The 21,026-nt window shown below is 39.9% G+C and overlaps 1 protein-coding gene across 8 annotated transcripts in view; it reads right to left on the bottom strand.

Moving 5' to 3' along the window:
• Positions 1 to 2,510: 2,510 nt before the first annotated feature.
• Positions 2,511 to 21,026, bottom strand: part of LOC134338816 (protein eva-1 homolog A-like) — a 301,553-nt gene continuing 283,037 nt past the window's right edge. For 4 of the 8 annotated variants that reach the window (XM_063034895.1, XM_063034903.1, XM_063034922.1 and 1 more), the window contains 3 exons: positions 18,269 to 18,433; positions 10,910 to 11,071; positions 2,511 to 4,077 (listed from right to left, as the gene is read on the bottom strand). In XM_063034895.1, the coding sequence (XP_062890965.1) occupies positions 3,707 to 4,077; positions 10,910 to 11,071; positions 18,269 to 18,433 (698 nt within the window). In that variant the 3' untranslated portion in view covers positions 2,511 to 3,706. Of the gene's footprint in view, positions 4,078 to 10,909; positions 11,072 to 14,021; positions 14,101 to 18,268; positions 18,434 to 21,026 lie in introns of all 8 variants that reach the window. The other 4 variants (XM_063034952.1, XM_063034942.1, XM_063034933.1 and 1 more) reach the window with 2 other exon arrangements.

Here is a 21,026-nt window from a genome sequence, read left to right on the forward strand (position 1 = left end):
CTTCAAGAGTTTCCATAACACAAACAAGACAAAAAGAACAAGCAGAAAGCGTAGAAAGAGTGAAAGATTTGCTATCTGGAAGATGTCGCACAAGGAATCATTGTTTGATGGCACCATCTTGACTGGAAGCCAGATGGCACACCTATTATGTTAGGAGCATGAGGAGATTTGGTATGTTATCAAAGATTTGCAGATCTCTATAGATGTGCCATGGAGAATATTCTGACTGGAATGGTGGCCCCAATGTCCAGGATCACAAGGGGCTGCTGAGAGTTACAAACTTTGCCAGCTCCAACATTGGCACAATACTCCATCATTCGGGACTGTCACCATCCTGAACATGGCTTCTTCTCATTATTACTGTCAGGGAGAAGGCAGAGGATCTTGAAAACACATTGAACAATACAGGAACAGCCTCTTCCCCTCCTCCATCAGATTTCTGAGTCGTCTATCAACCCATAGCTGCTATCTTGTTATACCTTTTTATTGTACTAGTTATTTATGCTTTGTAACTTCTGGTAAATTTTGTCTTTGCATTGTACTGCTACTGAAAAACAACTTTCACATCAAACAAGTCAGAGATAATAAATCTGGTCCAAAAATTAGACATAATGTCGGGTTCTGAAGGGAGTTTGCATTGAAAAGGAGCGTGGGGAAAATCTAACGATGGCTATTTAAAACAAAACAACGTAGTGCTGGAACAGAAATGGTAAGTGGCATTCTCATGTACAGATGAAACAACAGGCAGACAAGAAAGAGCATCTGTCTTTAAAGTTCCTACAGTTTGGATAAGAAACTGTGATATTTAAATGATATTACGGGTTGCGAATTTTCATCTGCTCAGAAACAATCTTCCTTCGCAGCTCTTAGTGATGTGCTTTCTGTATCCTAAGCTGTTTGTGTTGCTCTTCTTGATTATGCCACTTCGATTTCTTATCGTTCATATTAACCCCTTTGTTTTGTTTGCAACTTTCCTTTGGTTATTGGTTTTGATTTAACACTTCGATTTTTCAAAAGAATGGCAACATTTCTGCTTTACTCATAAACCAGAGAGCAGGACTTGGAGTGATTAACAAAGTCAAATGAATCTTAATAATTAACTTTGAAAGATTTTCTTGACTGCTCGTTAGTCTATGGATAGCAATTATGAATTTAAAATTATTGCCAACTTTATAAAAAAGAACCTCTGTACTTCTTAGACCAGTCACATTTCTGGAACATCTAACAATAGTGGCAGAATATTAGGTTGCATATCTGTTATAGTTTCCAAAAGGCTTGTTCCAATCATGAAGTGACTTTTTGTAAGTCATTAAAACTATCCGATAATATCAAGAATTAATGGGACATAAAGACTAACATGAAAAAAAGGTAAATGGTCCTGGCCTTGAGGGAAAAATATAATAATAGTGAATGGAAGCATTTCCTGATACAACTCATTATTCAAAAGCATTTATTTCCTTGTACAGCAGGGAAACTAATAAACTTTCCATTTAATTTTGGGTCTGTTTCTCAGCCTTACCCCTGCTGCCAAACTTGTCACACTTTCTGTTGAAGCATAATTATTCTACTTGGATTATTTGGTCCTTAAACTTTTTTGGATCATTTCGCTCAGTTTTTCCCTCCAATCTGGACCTGCTTCCTGAAGCAGAGGGATGAATCAACATGGTATAATGGTAGTTCCCTGTGCAGCTTCTTACATAAGCTCTTGTTTCTGCTCTAAGCTGAAATATAAAGCTTTTTTTAAATGTATGGACAAGAGAAAATCTGCAGATGCTGGAAATCCAAGCAAAGCACGCAAAATGCTGGAGGAACTCAGCAGGACAGGCAGCATCAATGGAGAAAAGGTACAGTCGATGTTTCGGCCATCGACTGTTCTTCTTTCCATAGATGCTGCCTGGCCTGCTGAATTCCTCCAGTATTTTGTGTGCGGTGCTTAAATTTATGGAGACCTACTCAAATATTTCATCCTCTAATTCAGGAACAGGAATGTTACCGCAGCATCACTAAGTGTAAAATTCATGCCAGCTAAGGAGGGGAATTCAGTGTATTCCAGTAACAAGGCCTTACTTGAACACTGTGACAGGTGCAAGAATCGGATAAATTACTGACATAAAAGGAGGCCATGTGTCTTCCCCAGCAAAAGAAATAAGAGCCACATTCAGTTCTTTACACATAAAACTCCCAGACTTCAAGTATTATCTTTTAAATATTGTGAGGTTTGCTGCCTCCTTGCCCTTTTAAGGTAGTGAATTCAAGGACCCCACCACTCACTGAGTGAAATAGTGCTTTCCCAGTTCTCTCCTCTATAATCCTGCTCTCTATTTGTGGCGCTCCTTTCTCTTTGCCCAGTTGAGGCCTCTCAAAATGTTACACATCTCAATTAATTCTCTACTCAGTCTCCTTTGTTCTACAGAAGTTGAACCTAACAGCAACATCATTTCTTTTTTTAACATTATTTTTAACTATCAAAATAATACAATCTAAAAACAAAATTAATTTGTATTTTTACACTTTTAATGCAGGTCTCATGTTTTCTTAAATGACAATTTATTTTTACACAGTAAAATATTAAGGATTTTGTCAGGGTTTTTGAAGTTAAGGTTATGAATATATAAACCTTTTTAACCCATCACAAAACTTAACGTAATGTCAGAGAGATTCTGGTAAATATTAGATAAATGATTTCCTTATGAAGGCTGCTTGGCAGTCTGGCTGTGCAATCAGTTCTCCAGCATCTCAAAACTGAGCAGAAATGGTTGACAGTACTTAATTCTGAGTAAACTGTAATGTCAATGTGACCTGTAGAACTGAAAGAAAACACTAGAAACATGCAGCTTGTCTGAATTGGGAGGAGAAAGGCAGTTTAATGTTCATCAGACCTCTGCTTCTAGCATTTTGTCTTCCACTTTTCTTATAACAATAAGAAAACCTAACCTGGGGTATTAAAAAAATCTAAGGAGATGCCAAGTGAAGTTGGCACATTGACTTGCTTCATTCGTTTTGCTTTTCATAGATTCCAACAACTTCCAAGAAAAAAGAAAAAAAGCTACATTTAGAAAAGGATTTCCATTCATTTCTTTTTGTTTATGTTCTGCCAATAGAAGAACACATTTTGGCCTTGTTTAACTCATCTTTGGTACATCACATTCATATATCCTCTTTTCACAATTTATAAAAGTTACTTCAAAATACAAGTTTTGTGAAACACTTTTCTATTGTCAGTTTCAAGTTAGAAAGGCAAAGGCACGTTCATGTGTATTTCCTGAAAATCATTATCCAACCTCTTTAGAGGACGTCTTCCTCACACCCTCGAGGTTTTGTAACATCCTCAAAATATGAAAATTCACCATTATGCTCAAACAAATGAAATAGAAGGATTTTATCCCTGAGGCCCCAGACCAGATTTGCTGCTAGAGAATAGATCTACATATCTGTTAAATACGATAAATTCTTTGAATTAATGTTAATGATTTAGTGGATATGGGCAGCAATGTGGTCTTCAGTTATCAAACATCTCAGCTTAAATATGGTGAGAAATTCTTCCAAATGTTTAGTAAAATTAATATTCTTTACACCAGCTATTGTTTGGGAGATGCACCAGGGCTGAGGACAGCCATAGTTCTAGTCTTGCCCAGCTGTTGAGTACAAAAATCACCCTTGTGTCTTCTGCTATTACCATATCCAAACCACTTGTCTAGGTAGCCTATCAGTAATAGCGATTCAAGCTTCTAGTGGCAGGAATATCTGGCTGACCGTTCATCCAGATCTCCCTAATTATCCGCTCTCTTTCTTCCAGCCTCTGAGCCCGTTCCAGCTCCTCTGCTGAGGTAAAAACATTCATGTTTAAAGTTCTCTCAAAGCGACGGTGCCGCCTGGCTGACAGATTGGAGGTAGTGTCGGAGTTATCATCATCGCTGTCATCATCATCATCATTACTGCCCTCCTCATCTGTGTTCTTAACCACAGATTTCTTCAAGTCTGTCTGACAGGATATCCGTACAACCAGGGCGCACAGCGTCAGGATCAGTCCAATGCACACGCCAGACAGGAAATATAGAGCAGTTTTCTCAGGATTCTCTGTAAAGGAAAAATAAATGACTTTATTCTTTTGATCAAAGTAAACAGAAAAACACTGCTCAGTGTATTTCTCAGCTGGTAACCACATAGTCATTTTATTTAGTCTGTCAAGAAGGCGGGATTGTGAGGCCTTCTATACGTCAAACTGAGAATGGATCTACTTGACTCTTGGAATGCTCCCTGCTTTCTGTCTCCAGCAACTCTACCTATCTCCACCAATATTCATCTATACTGTGATCCTTTTAGGTATTTTCCTCAAACCTCCTTCCTCTGGATGACTAGTAATGCACGGTAACTATGTCCAAAACAGCAGCTAAAATATTGTACGTTTATGCAAGAGATTTCTTTAATTCTCAGCTAGATGCTAAAGAGAGTGTTCATTTCAACCCCTCACTGCATTCTTTCCGTGTCCCGCTCCATGCTGATGTGAGTCAAGAGCCCAGGAATTCCCATTACTTTCAATAGCATAATATAAATTCCAGTACCTAATACAAAAAAAGTAATAATTTCTTAACGGTTCAAATGTCACACTATCCTTCTTAGCAGTGAACTGCCATTGGCGCCAACCTTTGTATGTTTGCCAACAGCTTGTGTGCCCTTCACGTTGTTGGTCAGATAACACTTTTACTTATTCTGCCATTCACCAAAGCTCATGTTGTCACTCTTGTTGACAAATTTATTGACCCACTGTTGTTTTGAGTATTTTCAAATTTTCCTTTCATTTAAATCACTGGTAACCTAAGTGATAGGATAGGCTTCCCCAGATAAGCTTTAGTTTCATTATTTATAGTAGTTAATATTTAACACACACAATAATTCATCAATCAAAAGGAAATTCTCCTTTTGTAGCTAAGCATCTTGCCATGCTGCCTTGTTAATATTTAACTGCCTTAAATTTATTCTTTAGCCTGTAGCCCGCTGTGATCTTTAAGAATCAGAGAATGCTAAAATTGATGGTCAGGAAATACATTCATTTATTTCAATTAGCAAATATCTCTCCACAGTAAATTTATATTTACAGAACTTAAGCAGACTTAAAGCATGAGTGATCTTTTCTGTGAGCAATTTCATCTCCAATTAAATTTGCTTCATTAGCAAGACAAACATCTACATTCAAAGTTCAAATGTGTTCCAGGCATATCTTGTGGGGTTAATGCTTACACTATGCCTACTTAGACAAGTTATCTCTCGGGTCTCCAAAAGCTTTGCCAGGATTTAATTACCTCCATGTGAAAATTTATCAACTTTACTCTTATCAACCAGTTGAATTAGACACCAGTGAGTATTCTATGTTTCCTATGAAGTATGATGAACCGTATTTATGTGTCTCAGGTTAAATGAAGTTTAATAACTCTAAGGTACTGGACTTAAAGCTGATATCTTTGTCAGAGTTATTCACATGCTTGCTAAATTATATTAAAACACAAACATTTACACTTGTGTTTATTTTTAAATGTATGATTTTTTTGACCAAAGAAATCAAAAGAAACACGAAATTTAGCGCCTTTCAAATTGTTGTACAGTATATATGCAGAATACAACTCTGAGATTTGTCTTCTTCAGATTGCCATAAAATACAGAAAAACATAGTAGCTCAAAGAAAGACAACAATTCTCCTCCACACAAAAAGAAAAAGAAACAAAAACTCACAAACACCAAGCCCCCCCAACCCCTCCCTCCGCAAAAACTAACAGATCACCCAAACCCTCAGCCCATCAATCGGCAGCAAAACATAGAACCAAAAGAAGCTGGTAACAACTATCGCCCGATCCATAACTCTCAGAATTTTGATAACATCTCCGAGAGCATCAGGACCCAGTGGCTCCTCTTCAAAAACAAAATTAAGATAAAAAGAATATGTAGAAGATGTAGAAAAACTGAAATAATTGACTATCTGGAAGATGTCACCCAAGGAATCGTTGTTCACTTGCACCATCTTGACTGGAAATTAGCTGCTCAATGACCTAATTGGTTGTGGTTTGATGTAACTTTTCTAAGTGGAGTATATCATACATGTATCCCAAAAAAGAAAGTTCAATATTCATGACAAATGCTACCAATTTGATGGTTTACTCTTACAGAGATAAAAAAAAAGTGAGTATACACTGTTAAATATCCACTAAGTAATATTTTGATGCAATCAGTTTGTGAACTAACAAAGGCTTCAAATGCATAAAATGAAGAAGTTCAATTATTAAATGTTGTTTGAATATAGAATGAGCCTTAGCTTATTATGCAACATTTATGGATTAAATGCACAACAGCCCTGTTATAAATTGCTCTCACCAACAGGCTTTTGTGATTTCAATTAAACCCTCAGGTCCTAGGGGCAGGTTTATCAATGTGGCTTTTCAAGAGATGGAGAAGGAAGGACTGGTCACTATATCCGGCACCAAGCTTTCAAAGGAAAGGATCAGTAACAAACAAACTACTGTGGGCTTTTAGTGATCAAATTCACAGGGGTCAGAGGCTTTAATAGGATTTCCAAAACACAAACACTTAGGATATTCCCTTCAGCTATCCTCTGACGTCTGTCCCAATCAAGCCCACTACAACAGCATATCTGTACGAACTCTTGAAAGTTGCCACCTAAACTGACCTTCAAGCTTGTAGTTTGGGCAGAGGGTAAGTATTTGCTGAACTGTCAAGCACAGACTTTCTGACACCGTGAGGAGGAAAGGACTGTACTTAGTGGATTCAGGTCCTACTTCACCAATGAGATGCATAAAAGCCTACAGTATGCTTTCTCATCCATTACCAGCTGTTTTTCAAATCTGTGTTGAGATTTAAGTACAGTTGCTGTTTTTTTTATTGTTGTCACATATACTCATCTATTGAGATGTTCCCACAACCGTTGATCTTCCTTTAAGGAATGAATACCCTGTTATTTCACGCTTTCCTTATTTATTGCTATTTACTTATATTTGCATTTGCACAGATTGTTGTCTTCTATGCTCTATTCACTCTTTCATTGATCCTGTTACAGTTACTATTCTACAGATTTGCTGAGTATGCCTGCAGGTAACAGAATCTCTGAGTTGTATGTGATAACGTGTATGTACTCTGATCATAAACTTTACTTTGAACTTTGATATAGTGAGCTACGGCAAAAAACTTTTTTGCATGCCACCCATACAGATCATTTCCTTGTGTCTACATGCTGAGGTAGTACAAAGGAAAACAATAATATGAAGCAGAATATATGTGTCTATAACAGTGAATCTGTAGTGGGGGTAGACAATAAGATGCAAGGTCATGATGAAGTTAATTTCATAGAAACATAGAAACATAGAAAATAGGTGCAGGAGTAGGCCATTCGGCCCTTCGAGCCTGCATCGCCATTTATTATGATCATGGCTGATCATCCAACTCAGAACCCTGCACCAGCCTTCCCTCCATACCCCCTGATCCCCGTAGCCACAAGGGCCATATCTAACTCCCTCTTAAATATAGCCAATGAACTGGCCTCAACTGTTTCCTGTGGCGGAGAATTCCACAGATTCACCACTCTCTGTGTGAAGAAGTTTTTCCTAATCTTGGTCCTAAAAGGCTTCCCCTCTATCCTCAAACTGTGACCCCTCGTTCTGGACTTCCCCAACATTGGGAACAATCTTCCTGCATCTAGCCTGTCCAATCCCTTTAGGATTTTATACGTTTCAATCAGATTCCCCCCTCAATCTTCTAAATTCCAACGAGTACAAGCCCAGTTCACCCAGTCTTTCTTCATATGAAAGTCCTGCCATCCCAGGAATCAATCTGGTGAACCTTCTTTGTACTCCCTCTATGGCAAGGATGTCTTTCCTCAGATTAGTGGACCAAAACTGCACACAATACTCCAGGTGTGGTCTCACCAAGGCCTTGTACAACTGCAGTAGTACCTCCCTGCTCCTGTACTCGAATCCTCTTGCTATAAATGCCAGCATACCATTCGCCTTTTTCACCGCCTGCTGTACCTGCATGCCCACTTTCAATGACTGGTGTATAATGACACCCAGGTCTCATTGCACCTCCCCTTTTCCTAATCGGCCACCATTCAGATAATAATCTGTTTTCCTATTTTTGCCACCAAAGTGGATAACTTCACATTTATCCACATTAAATTGCATCTGCCATGAATTTGCCCACTCATCCAACCTATCCAAGTCACCCTGCATCGTCTTAGCATCCTCCTCACAGCTAACACTGCCACCCAGCTTTGTGTCATCCGCAAACTTGGAGATGCTGCATTTAATTCCCTCATCCAAGTCATTAATATATATTGTAAACAACTGGGGTCCCAGCACTGAGCCTTGCGGTACCCCATGATGTAGGTAACACCTGCTCCAATCACCAGAAGAGACACTGATAAATCTTGCATGTATTGCTTCAATCTAGTCAGAAGATAAGCACTCATAAAATGACCTTCTGGCAACTCCTGCCTTCAGAAGCAAGTTAATGGGTCTGGTTGTGAACAGTAACGTGCTGTGGTTCTGCTGAAAACCATCAGTCAGCTGCCAATGTGTGTGTCAGTATATTCTGGACTTGCATACCTGCACTCTGCCATGCCAAAGTACAGACTATGATAGAAGTATGGAGCATGTGAGGAGCATTCATGTGTGAACTGCAGCTCTACCCCACACTGCATCCAGCGATGATGTGGGAGTTACTGAGCTGGGATGACTTGCAAATACCTTCTCAGCTTCTTGCCAGTTATGGCAATTGCACATAGAGCAGCTTCGACTATTTCAATGGGATTGTTGACCTTCGCAAAAAAGTTTTTAAATATTAATGGTAAAACTCTTGGCAGAGCGGAGGGTCAGAGAGTTCTTGGGGCCTGTGTCCACAGGAGACTCAAAGCTGATGTGCAGGTTGACAGTGTTGTTAAGAATGCATATGGTGTGTTGCCATTCATCAACCGTGGGATTGAGTTCAAGAGCCATGAGGTAATGTTACAGCTATGGTCAGACACCACTTGGAGTACTGTGTTCACTTCTGATCACCGCACTACAGGGAGGATGTGGATACTATAGAGAGAGTGCAGAGGAGATTTACAAGGATGTTGCCTGGATTGGAGGGCGTATCTTATGAAAATAGGTTGAGTGAACTTGGGTTTTTCTTCTTGAAGCATCAGAGGATGAGAGGTGACCTGATAGAGTTGTGTAAGATGATGAGGGGCATTGAACATGTGGATAGCCAGAGGCTTTTTCCCAGGGCTGAAATGGCTAACACAAGGGGTCATAGTTTTAAGGTCCTTGGAAATACGTACCGAGGGGATGTTAGGGGTAAGTTTTTCACCCAGAGAGAGATGGGTGCATGGAATGCTCTGCTGGCAGCGGTGGTGGAAGTGGATACAATAGGGTCTTTTAAGAGCCTCTTAGATAGGTACAAGAGCTTAGAAAAATAGAGGGCTGTGCACTAGGAAAATTCTAGGTGGTTTCTAGAGTAGGTTACATGGTTGGTACAACATTGTGGGCTGGAGGGCCTGTAACATGCTGTAGATTTCTATGTTCTGTGTTCTGTGCTTAAATTTTTTTCCCAAAATTTGTGTTTTTAATTATATTTAATGTTTAGATTCTCATTTAGAGATAAATAAAAACACTCTGGGAAAAGGCCTTTTGACAGCACGACCGTCAGATCAGGACAGTTTTTAGTGCAAATTCCACTGCCTGTAGCCGGATCATTGGTCACAGCTGAACATAAGAACATAAGAAATAGGAGCAGGAGTAGGCCATCCGGCCCATCGAGCCTGCCCCACCATTCAATAAGATCACGGCTGATCTGTCCGTAAACTCAGCTCCATCTACCTGCCTTTTCCCCATAACCCTTAATTCCCCTACTATGTAAAAATCTATCTAACTGTATCTTAAATATATTTAGTGAAGAAGCCTGAACTGCTTCCCTGGGCAGAGAATTCCACAGATTCACCACTCTCTGGGAAAAACAGTTTCTCCTCATCTCCATCCTAAATCTTCTCCCCTGAATCTTGAGGCAATGTCTCCTAGCTCTAGTTCTAGATGGCTCAGGAGTTGCACAGATGGAAAAAGCAAGTGCAATCCCAGATCTGATGTGTTGGGTGAAAGGAGGCACAAGCCAGATTCAACGTAGTCAGGCTTGTGTGTTGAAAAATAGAATTACTTCTGCTAGGTTATCACTTCACTCTTCTCACATTTTATTTCATAATATCCATTTCCATTCTGCTAATAACTAAATAGTGAACATTCAACAGACTGCATTGAGACCCTTCTGAGATTCATGAAATGGAGCATCATTGCCGTACAACAGCTTCAGTGGTACCTGGTATCTCCATCTCTCGTCTTAAATCTACTATATAAAATATTTAACATTATAGCTAAGTTTTTGAAAATGGTCATTATTCCTCAAAAAAAATCAACTTTTAGTATAACATATTGTTAATGCCATTTTTCCTTGCCATTGACAGCAACCTCCCTCTGTCCCACCTAAAACAAATCATTCACAACTTCATAAATGAGTTCATCACTAATCTGCTTCCTAACTCCATACCTTTCCAGCACAAAGCGCATCTCTTTCCACCTCCACAACTCTGCTCACTTTCGACTGTCTGCCACTGTTTCACACCTGTCTTGCAGAGCTAAATAGAAGCACCTCAACAAAGACTTTTAAGCATTCATGAGCCTATCAAAAATTGCCTCCACTAAAGCCCTTCATTAATCTTATTTGTTAGATATGCACTTTCCTAACTCTTATTTGCGGTCTGCTTTGAGTCGCTCCTTTTACTAAAGGTTCAATTCGAAACTCAACGAAATCTTTAGCCATTACCACTACAAATTTTCTTACAGAGTATGACAAAATGAAATGGTAAGTATTGGCCTACCTACGATATAGGAATAGGTTTCCAGAATGTTGCTTAATAATGCCATCTTAGTCCGAATGCCCCTTGTTTCCAGAAGCTGTTTATTACTCTCATCCAGTGGAATAGGAAGAGGTTTAGTGTCCATCGGGTAATTAGAAGCTGATCTTCCTTTCTTCTTTTCTTCTGCATAAGTGTTGATAAATTTCAAGGTCAGAAATCCTTCTGTACATAGTACACTGTTCTCCAAATCCTATAAAACTCTAATTCATGTGAAGTCTTGATTCTCTGACATTTCAAACAATTTTAAAACATTTTGGAACAAAAGTCAAGATTATATAGCTGGTGTGCAAGAGGGCTGCATTCCACCATGTGACTCCACAGCATAAGAGTAACTTATCTTAGACTTTAGACCAAACACGTTAAACCACTGTTTCCCAATGCTCCAGATGTAAAAGGTGGAGATATTGGATTTTATTACTACCTTCAAAGGATCGTTTATTCTATTTAGCTAGGACGAGATACAACTTCCTCTCACCAGTTGTAGATAAGTAATGTTAATAATTTAAATTCGCTTAGGGTTGCCAATGCTTGCATTATCAAAAAATTAAGGTTTTTAATCAGACTCTGGCCAGTCTTCACCTCGAGCTGTTAAATTTTAATTTACTCCAATTAAGTTATCTAGTAAAATCTGTTCTCTTTTAAGTTGCCTTTCATTCAGTTGTTACAAAACATCTGAACAAAAGCCTTTTCTCCATTTTAGATGTGCATAAGGTTAAATACAATTCTGCCCAATATCTGCAGTGCTACTGATGTATAGGAATGTAAAAGAACAGTACAGAAAGCATTGTCTATGAATATAAAGAACGAAAAAGTATTGCATGGTCTATTCTTGGAATTATTTTTTACTATGAATAAAGTTTATTTTGATAATAAAAAAATCTGTGCATTTTCCGACGTCCTCACGTGGTGAGTGTGAGAATAGGACCAGAAATTAGACCTTAAGATAAAGCACCTAAGTAAACTCAGTCATGCTTTATCTATTTATCTGCACAGGGGCGGACTATAGGAACAGAATTAGGCCATTCAGCCCATCGAGTCATCGTTCAATCATGGCTGATTTATCTTTCATCTCTCCTACTTTCTCCCCGTAACCTTTGGCATCTTTACCTATCAACCTGCACAGTGGTGTAGGCTGGTGTGCACATCATAGGCTGGAGTGGGATGAAGAATTTCCACAGTTGGGTCCATTTCAGTAGTTGGGCCAATCTCAGCTATGATACCAAGCGGTGTTAAGGAAATGGCTGAGGCATTGAACGACTATTTTGTGTTGGTCTTCACGGTGGAGGACACGCCTCATATGCCAAAGAAGGATGTTGTGGATGAAATGGGAGGTGAGGACCTTGATAAAATCTCTGTCACTAAAGAGATAGTGATGAGCGAGCTAGAGGGCCTGAAGGTAGGTAAGTCCCTTGGTCCTGATGGGATGCATCCCAGGGTGCTGAAGGAATTGGTGGAGGTTAAAGTAGACACGTTGGTAATCATTTACTAAAACTCCCTCGACTCTGGGCAGGTCCCAGTGGATTGGAAGACAGCAAATGTCTCGCCACTTTTTAAAAAATGATGTAGGCAAAAGACGGGCAACTATAGGCTAGTTAGCTTAACATCTGTAGTTGGGAAAATGCTTGAAACTGTCATTAAGGAAGAAATAGCGAAACATTTAGAAAGTAGTGATTCCATTAGACAGACACAGCATGGATTCAGAAAGGGCAGGTCCTGTTTGACAAACTTACTGGAGTTCTTTGAAGACATAATGAGTGAAGTGGATAGAGGGAAACAGGTGGATGTCGTATATTTGGATTTCCAGAAAGCGTTCGATAAGGTGCCACACAAGAGACATATAAGTAAGATACGGATGCATGGAGTCAGAGGAAGTGTATTGGCATGGATAGTGGATTGGTTAACCAATAGAAGGCAGAGAGTTGGTATAAATGGGTGTTTCTCCGGTTGGCAGTCAGTGGTGACGGGGGTGCCACAGGGGTCAGTGCTGGGCCCGCAGTTGTTTACCATTTACATTGATGATTTAGAAGAGGGGACTGAGTGTAGTGTAGCAAAATTTGCTTATGACACTAAACTGAGTGGAAAAGCAAATTGTACAGAGGATGTGGAGAGTCTGCAGAGGGATATAGATAGGTTAAGCAAGTGGGTCAAGGTCTGGCAGATGGAATACAATGTTGGTAAATGCGAGATCATCCACTTTGGAAGGAATAATAGAAGAGCAGATTATTATTTAAATGGTGAAAGGTTGCAGCATGCTGTTGTGCAGAGGGACTTGGGAGTGCATGTGCATGAATCGCAAAAAGTTGGCTTGCAGGTACAACAGGTTATTAAGAAGGCAAATGGAACGTTGGCCTTCATTGCTAGAGGGACTGAATTCAAGAGCAGGGAGGTCATGCTGCAACTATACAGGGTACTGGTGAGGCCGCACCTGGAGTACTGTGTGCAGTTCTGGTCTCCATACTTGAGGAAGGATATACTGGCTTTGGAGGCAGTGCAGAAGAGGTTCAGCAGATTGATTCCAGGGAGGAAGGGGTTACCCTATGAGGAGAGATTCAGTCACCTGGGAATATACTCTTTGGAGTTCAGAAGAATGAGAGGGGATCTTATAGAAACATACAAAATTTTGAAAGGGATAGATATGATAGAAGTAGGAAAGTTGTTTCCATTGGTAGGTGAGACTAGAACTAAGGGACAATACCTCAAGATTCAGGGGAGAAGATTTAGGACAGAAATGAGGAGAAACTTTCTCCCAGTGAGTGGTGAATCTGTGGAATTCTCTGCCCAGGGAAGCAGTTGAGGCCTCTTCACTAAATATATTTAGGATACAGTTAGATAGATTTTTACATAGTAGGGGAATTAAGGGTTATGGGGAAAAGGAAGGTAGATGGAATTGAGTTTATGGACAAATCAGCCATGATCTTATTGAATGGCGGGGCAGATCCGATGGGCCAGATGGCCTACTCCTGCTCGTATTTCTTATTTCCTTAAACTAATGACACAACTGTAAAGAGAATGTCGTGGGTTAACACAAATGTGGCCTTTAAAATTGTTATTAAGAATTTATTTATGACTTAACTAATTGTAGCTGTCAAATAACTCCACAGAGATCCATGAAAACAGAAAATCCTAGAAATATTGAGCTGCTCAGGACACATCTGCAGAGAGAGAACAGTGAATATTTAGGGTGAATAGCCTTCACCAGAACAATTACAATGAACTAAAATTGTTCAGATAACTGGATTCCCCTCTTCACGTGGTCTCTTGCTGGCTGAGTACTTACAGTATATGCCACGTTTATTTCTTACTTGCATCATCTGTAATATTTCACTTATTGAAAAAAAGTTCTTCCTTCATCTACCTATGTAGAATTCTATCATATAATTTCATCCTATAAAGGAACGGAGGCCCACAATGACAGAAACAAAATTACGGGTAATTTGCATTCATGATCAATGATTTATAGAAATTGTGGCTTTGAAGAACTGAGAGAAATAATGCCCCTGCCTTCTCACTGAAGGGTGTGGAGACAAAAACAGATGAGTCAGTTCTATTGTGAGATGAGTATGAGTTGCGGAGACTGTGTGGGGTTTTAGTTCATAGAGTAATGACTTGTGTGGAATGAGTCATTTCCAGAGCTGAGGATAAGTCTGGATAATGAGTTCAGGTGGCTTTAATATAAATAACTATAGAACTGGAGATAAAGGCGCATGGGAACCTTGATGATAACATTCATTGCTTACAAATGGTAACACAGAGTAGATTGAAAGGAGAATCAATGACAATGATGAGAATTGCACCATGTTAAATTAAACCATTAAAAATGTTTGGAGGACTTTTAAGACAAAATCACTCTAATGAGGAAAGGAAGTTTATAAAGTAGAGCTAAATTAGAGAATCATTACAGTCATGAACTATGTTAGGATTTTGGAAGCAATAGATAACTGAAACTTCAGTAGCTTTCAGAAATAGACTTATGCATGTACTTTCATTTCAACTATTTCTGTCATAGTTATTTAGCTTACTATAATAGAAGCTACCTCTGTAATTTTACTAGACTGAACATAAGACAGAGGAGCAGAATTAGGCCATTTGGCCCATCGAGAATGCTTTGCCATTCCACCATGGCTGATTTATTATCCTCTCAACCCCATTCTCCAGCCTTCTCCCCGAAACCTTAGAAACCATGATTAATCAAGAACCTTTCAGACTCCGCTTTAAATATACCCAATGACTTGGCCTGCACAGCTGTCTAGGGCAATGAATTCCACAGATTCAATACCCCCTGGCTAAAGAATTTTTTTCTTCACCTCTGTTCTAAATGAACATCCCAAAATTCTGAAGCTGTGTCCTCTGGTCCTGGACTCCCCCATTATAAGAAACATCCCCTCCACATCCACTCTAACTAGGCCCTTCAATATCCGATAGGTTCCAATGAGATTCCTCCCCCGCCCCCCCCCCCCCATTCTTCTAAGCTCCAGCAAGTATAGGCACAGAGCCATCAAAAGCTCCTTGTATGTTAACCCTTTCATTCCTGGGACCATTCCCATGAATCTCCTCTGGTCCCACTACAATGCCAACACATCATTTCTTAGATGAGGGGCTCAAAACTGCTCAAAAAGTTCCAAGAGTGGTCTGAACAATGGCTATAAAGCCTCAGCATTACATCTTTGCATTTGTATTCTAGTCCTCTCAAACTGAACACTAACATTGCATTTGCCTTCCTTACCACCAGCTTAATCTGCAGGGTCCATCTATCAATCGCAAAAAGACAGAATGTATGGTGAGATCCAAAAAGAAGGAGAATCCTATCTGCAGACTGAAAATAAACGGGGAGGACATAAAACAAGAACAGAACTTTTGCTACTTAGGAAGCTGGGTGACATCAGATGGCAGGTGCGACATGGACATCAAAAGAAGAATAGGGATGGCAAAAGACACCTTTACGAGAATGAAGAGTATACTGACCAACACTAAACTGGGCATGACAACCCGCCTCAGAGCACTGAAATGTTACGTTTATCCAGTTATGTTATATGGATCAGAATGTTGGACAATATCTAGTAACATGAAGAAACGAATTGAAGCAGCAGAGATGTGGTTTTTGAGGAGGATGCAAAGAATATCATGGATGAAATGAATATCTAACGAGGATGTCATGAACAGAGCAAGCACAAAAATAGAAATAATGTATGAGATCATGAAAAGGCAATGTAACTTCATTGGACATGTGATTAGGAAAGAGGAGTTAGAATGTACGGTAATTATGGGAAAGATTGAAGGGAAGAAAGCAAGAGGAAGACAGAGACAAATGATGATGGAGACAGCAGCCAGAGAACTCGAAATGAATACCAATGAATTGATCCACTTGATCCAAAACAGGAGTGTGTGGGCCATGGCAGTCAAAGCTCAAACTGGGCACCGCACCTGATGATGATGATGATGATGGATCTTTAAGGAATCCTGCACGAGGACTCCCAGGTCCCTTTACAACTCTGATTTTTTAAATCTTCTCCCTATTTAGAAAACAGTCCACACCTTTATTCCTTCTGCCAAGGTGCATGGCCATGCACTTCCCTGCACTATCTTCCATCTGCCCCTTCTTTGTCCATTCTCCCAATCTGTCTAAGTCCTTCTACAGACTCCCTGCTTCTTGACAGCTACTTGACTTTGCTGAGTCATTCAGATGCTCCATCCAGCTCTATTTCTCTGCTCCCCCAGCTTTTCTAAGCTTTGCTATTTAATTATAAAATACTAATAAATGTTACATCAAATGACAACTAAATCTTTCTGCACAACCTGTTCATTTATCTTTAACCCTAGCACTCCCAGTCTCATTTGTAAAGTGCACATAATTTATATTCTCTTGTGACTCGACATTCTTAGTAGTGTCTTAAACTCTGCCTACTTTCCAATTTTTATAAAGACTTAGTTCCTGTACTCAAGTTTTCAGCCTCACGTTATGCAAAAGATTTCCACTGTACATTCTTTTATCTCCATTTAAGTTTTTCATAAAATATCTCATTCTGTCTCCAAAATGGTAATTCCCAACGGAAAATTTTATTCTGAAAATCTGGCAAAGGAACAACAGTTCCAGTGATAGCTTTTCCACACATGCATATTTCGCAACAGAATATTCAACTCTTGTTTTATATATGCCCCGTCCTCTATGGCCTTCATGAATATTTAATCTTCTGACATTAAGTCTTTTCTTCTGTGCTATGTCTACTGAGAAAAGGGATGAAGTAAGCATATTTTTATATTAAATACTAAATCTACCTCCTTGAGTTGTCCATTTTTCTTTCAATGCTTACATTAAAATTTTACATGAAGATTGTTCATTGATATGTGCCATGTTGTATGATGTGGCAATCAAGGTCTTTCCATGACCATGATTGTTCTGGGCAAATTTTTCTGCCAAAGCGGTTTGTCATTTCCTTTTTCTGGGCAATGTCATTACAAGATGGGTGACCCCGGTCATTATCAATAATCCTCAGAGATTGTCTGCCTCATGTCAGTGGTTGCATAATCAGAACTTGTGATATGTACCAGCTGCTCATATGACCATCCACCACCTCCTCCCGTGACCCTGATTTGGGGGCTAAGTAGGTGCTACACCTTGCCCAAGGGTGGCCTGCAGGTTAGCAGAGGGAAGGAGTGCCTTACACCTACTTTAGTAGAGACATATCTGCCCCCAGGACCCAGGATTGCTACCTGTCCCAAAAAAGGAGGAGCTTGAGTTTGATAATTTTACCAGAGCTGTTACACAGCCAAATGAAATCTAGGATGCACGTACAAGTTTTAAAGTTCAAGCTATTTATCTTGAAAAAATATACTTATTAATATGCCTTCAAGGGATTCCTTTTTGATCCTTGCATAAATGCAGCTCCTTAAGATTAATAAATAAATTTGCTATTGGGGTGAAATTGTAGCATAGAACTCTACTTACATGAAGAGAGGACGTTTTTGATCTAAATAAAAATCTGCAGATGATGAAAATGAGAAATAAGAATGCAAAATATTGTAAATATTCAGTTCATGTACCACACATGGAGGGTAAAACAGTTAACCTTATAGGCTGATAATATTTCACCATAATTTGTCTGGTGAAGATTAAACTGAAACATTAACTGATCTCCCTCTGCAGATACTCCCTCAGCAGCTCAATATTTTGAGATTTTTCTATTTTCTGGCTCTTTGTACAGAGTTGCCCTCCAGTCAAAAGTAGTAAAGTTGTAAATAAGTGTTAACTGTAAAAAGAATGCTGTCTAAAGATAGTCAGTCCTCCACTGCAATCACTTTATAAAATAGTGCAAATGAACATACCTGGCAGAGTTGCCTCTGTTATGAAAGGAAATGCATCATGGGGAAAAACACCATCTCCTACAATATTACGATCATAAGGCTTGTGGTGTGGTGGAAAACTGAGCTGCTGAATCCCTTTATAGTGAGTTGTCTTGGGGTTGGTTTCATCCAGCAATTTTTTAGGCACTGCAAAGCAAAGTAAACAGCATGAGACTCAGTGCAAAGATTTAGAAACCGTAAATTGAATCTAAATATCATTCTCCGTTATATATATCCTGGCATTTTTCAGACCAGGTTTTGCTAAGTCTGCTAAATTACTACATGAGCAAGCTAACAAGTGGCATTAACTCACAAGAGTAATGTCAGTTTCAAGTACATCAATACTGTATCTTTCAACACTAATTAGAGGATATCAGAAAATTTATCACTATTGATTATGGCAGATGAATGGTGAACATGCTAGTTTACCATCTGTATAAATGCTGTTTGAGACAATTGATTGCCCATTGACTTCCAGCAGATAAATACTGCAAGGGGGAAGATGTATTATGTCAGTACCAAGTCAGTTATCCATATGCCATATACTAGTTTCTATATAAAAACACAAACACGAGGAAATCTGCAGATGCTGGAATTTCAAGCAACACACATAAAAATTGCTGGTGAACGCAGCAGGCCAGGCAGCATCTCTAGGAAGAGGTACAGTCGACGTTTCGGGCCGAGACCCTTCGTCAGGACTAACTGAAAGAAGAGATAGTAAGAGATTTGAAAGTGGGAGGGGGAAGGGGAGATCTGAAATTATAGGAGAAGACAGGAGGGGGAGGGATGGAGCCAAGAGCTGGACAGGTGATTGGCAAAAGGGATATGAGAGGATCATGGGACAGGAGGTCTAGGGAGAAAGAAAAGGGGGAGAGAGGAAGCCCAGAGGATGGGCAAGGGGTATAGTGAGAGGGACAGAGGGAGAAAAGGAGAGAGAGTAAAAGAATGTGTGTATATAAATAAATAAATAATGGGTGGGGTACAAGGGGAGGTGGGACATTAGCGGAAGTTTGAGAAGTCATGGGCATGAACATTGAGTTCTCAAACTTCCACTAATGCCCCATCTCCCCCTCGTACCCCATCCGTTATTTATTTATATACACACATTCTTTCTCCCTCTCTCTCCTTTTTCTCTCTCTGTCCCTCTGACTATACCCCTTGCCCATCCTCTGGGTTTCCCTCCCTCCCCCTTTTCTTTCTCCCTAGACCTCCTGTCCCATGATCCTCTCATACCCCTTTTGCCAATCAACTGTCCAGCTCTTGGCTCCATCCCTCCCCCTCCTGTCTTCTCCTATCATTTCAGATCTCCCCCTCCCCCTCCCACTTTCAAATCTCTTACTAGCTCTTCTTTCAGTTAGTCCTGACAAAGGGTCTCGGCCCGAAATGTCGACTGTACCTCTTCCTAGAGATGCTGCCTGGCCTGCTGTGTTCACCAGCAACTTTGATGTGTGTTACCAGTTTCTATATCTTTCTGTTGGTGCCAGGCTCTGTGGCATTCTTCCACTACCTACCTCACAGTCCACCAGCTGTTGCTATGGCTTAATCTGGCCAGATGGGAGAACTGAGCAGCACAACTGTTACACCCTTTTCAGTTCACCAGGAATTCAAGGGTATAGTTCGAGGAGACCTGCCATCAAGCAGGCCTCATGGATCATTTTCAGTTGTGCAGTGCATCAGTTATACAGCTCATTTGTCATTGTTTTGGTTTTAAAATAAATAGAAGGCAAACAAGCTAAAATTCAGTGCCATCAATCAGAACCCCAAGTCACGAGTGCAGATTCAGAGAAACAGCCCTGATAAATTAAAATAGTGGGAAAGAGGCAGAAAATTAGACCACACAACTCTTTTTTACACTAATATCATTAATTGCTTCACCTGCAACTTTTCTCATACTCAACCCAATTCCATGAACAACAGGAATTCTGCAGATGCTGGAAATTCAAGCAACAAACATCAAAGTTGCTGGTGAACGCAGCAGGCCAAGCAGCATCTATAGGAAGAGGCGCAGTCGACGTTTCAGGCCGAGACCCTTCGTCAGGACGAAGCCTGAAGCGTCGACTGCGCCAATTCCATGATCTCAGATTAGTTTTGTCAGAACTGCAATTGTCCATATATGAAAAGGACTCAACTTTAAAACCAACATTTGTTAACCTATAAAAGTGACGGCAGGGTGCTTGATATTGTCTGTATAGACTGACCAGTACCCCACAGGTAGGCTGGACCAGAAGGCACATGGATCCAAGATGAGCTGCGAAAATAGTTTGAAAATTGGATTGATGATAGAAGATGGAAGGTTATTTTGGTAGGCGATTGCATTCATGTTTGGAAGTACGCAGCCAATGCTGTGCTACGTGGATTGGTGCCAGGACCCCCTGTTGGTTTGTAGTGATTGGATGTGAATGCAGGAAGAATGGCTAGCAAGTTTGCAAATAACACAAACATTTGGTTGTGGTGTGGATAGTGAGAAACGTCATCTAAAGCTACAGCAGCATACAGGTCAAATGGAAAGTCAGGCAGAGATTTGGAAGATGGCACGTCATCCCAGTAAGTATGAAGTGATGTATATTGGGAAGACAAATAGAGCTAAACGATAGAGCACAAAGGAATATTGATGAACAGACGGACCCCAGCGTTCCTTAAAGCTGCAACACAAATAGAGTGGTGAGGAATGAATGTGGAGTGTTTGTGTTCATAGTTTTGGGGCACAGTATATACAGTAAAATTTAGGATGTTAAGCTGC

Source organism: Mobula hypostoma, chromosome 2 (assembly GCF_963921235.1).
Source record: "Mobula hypostoma chromosome 2, sMobHyp1.1, whole genome shotgun sequence".
Classification (NCBI taxonomy): Eukaryota; Metazoa; Chordata; class Chondrichthyes; order Myliobatiformes; family Myliobatidae; genus Mobula; species Mobula hypostoma.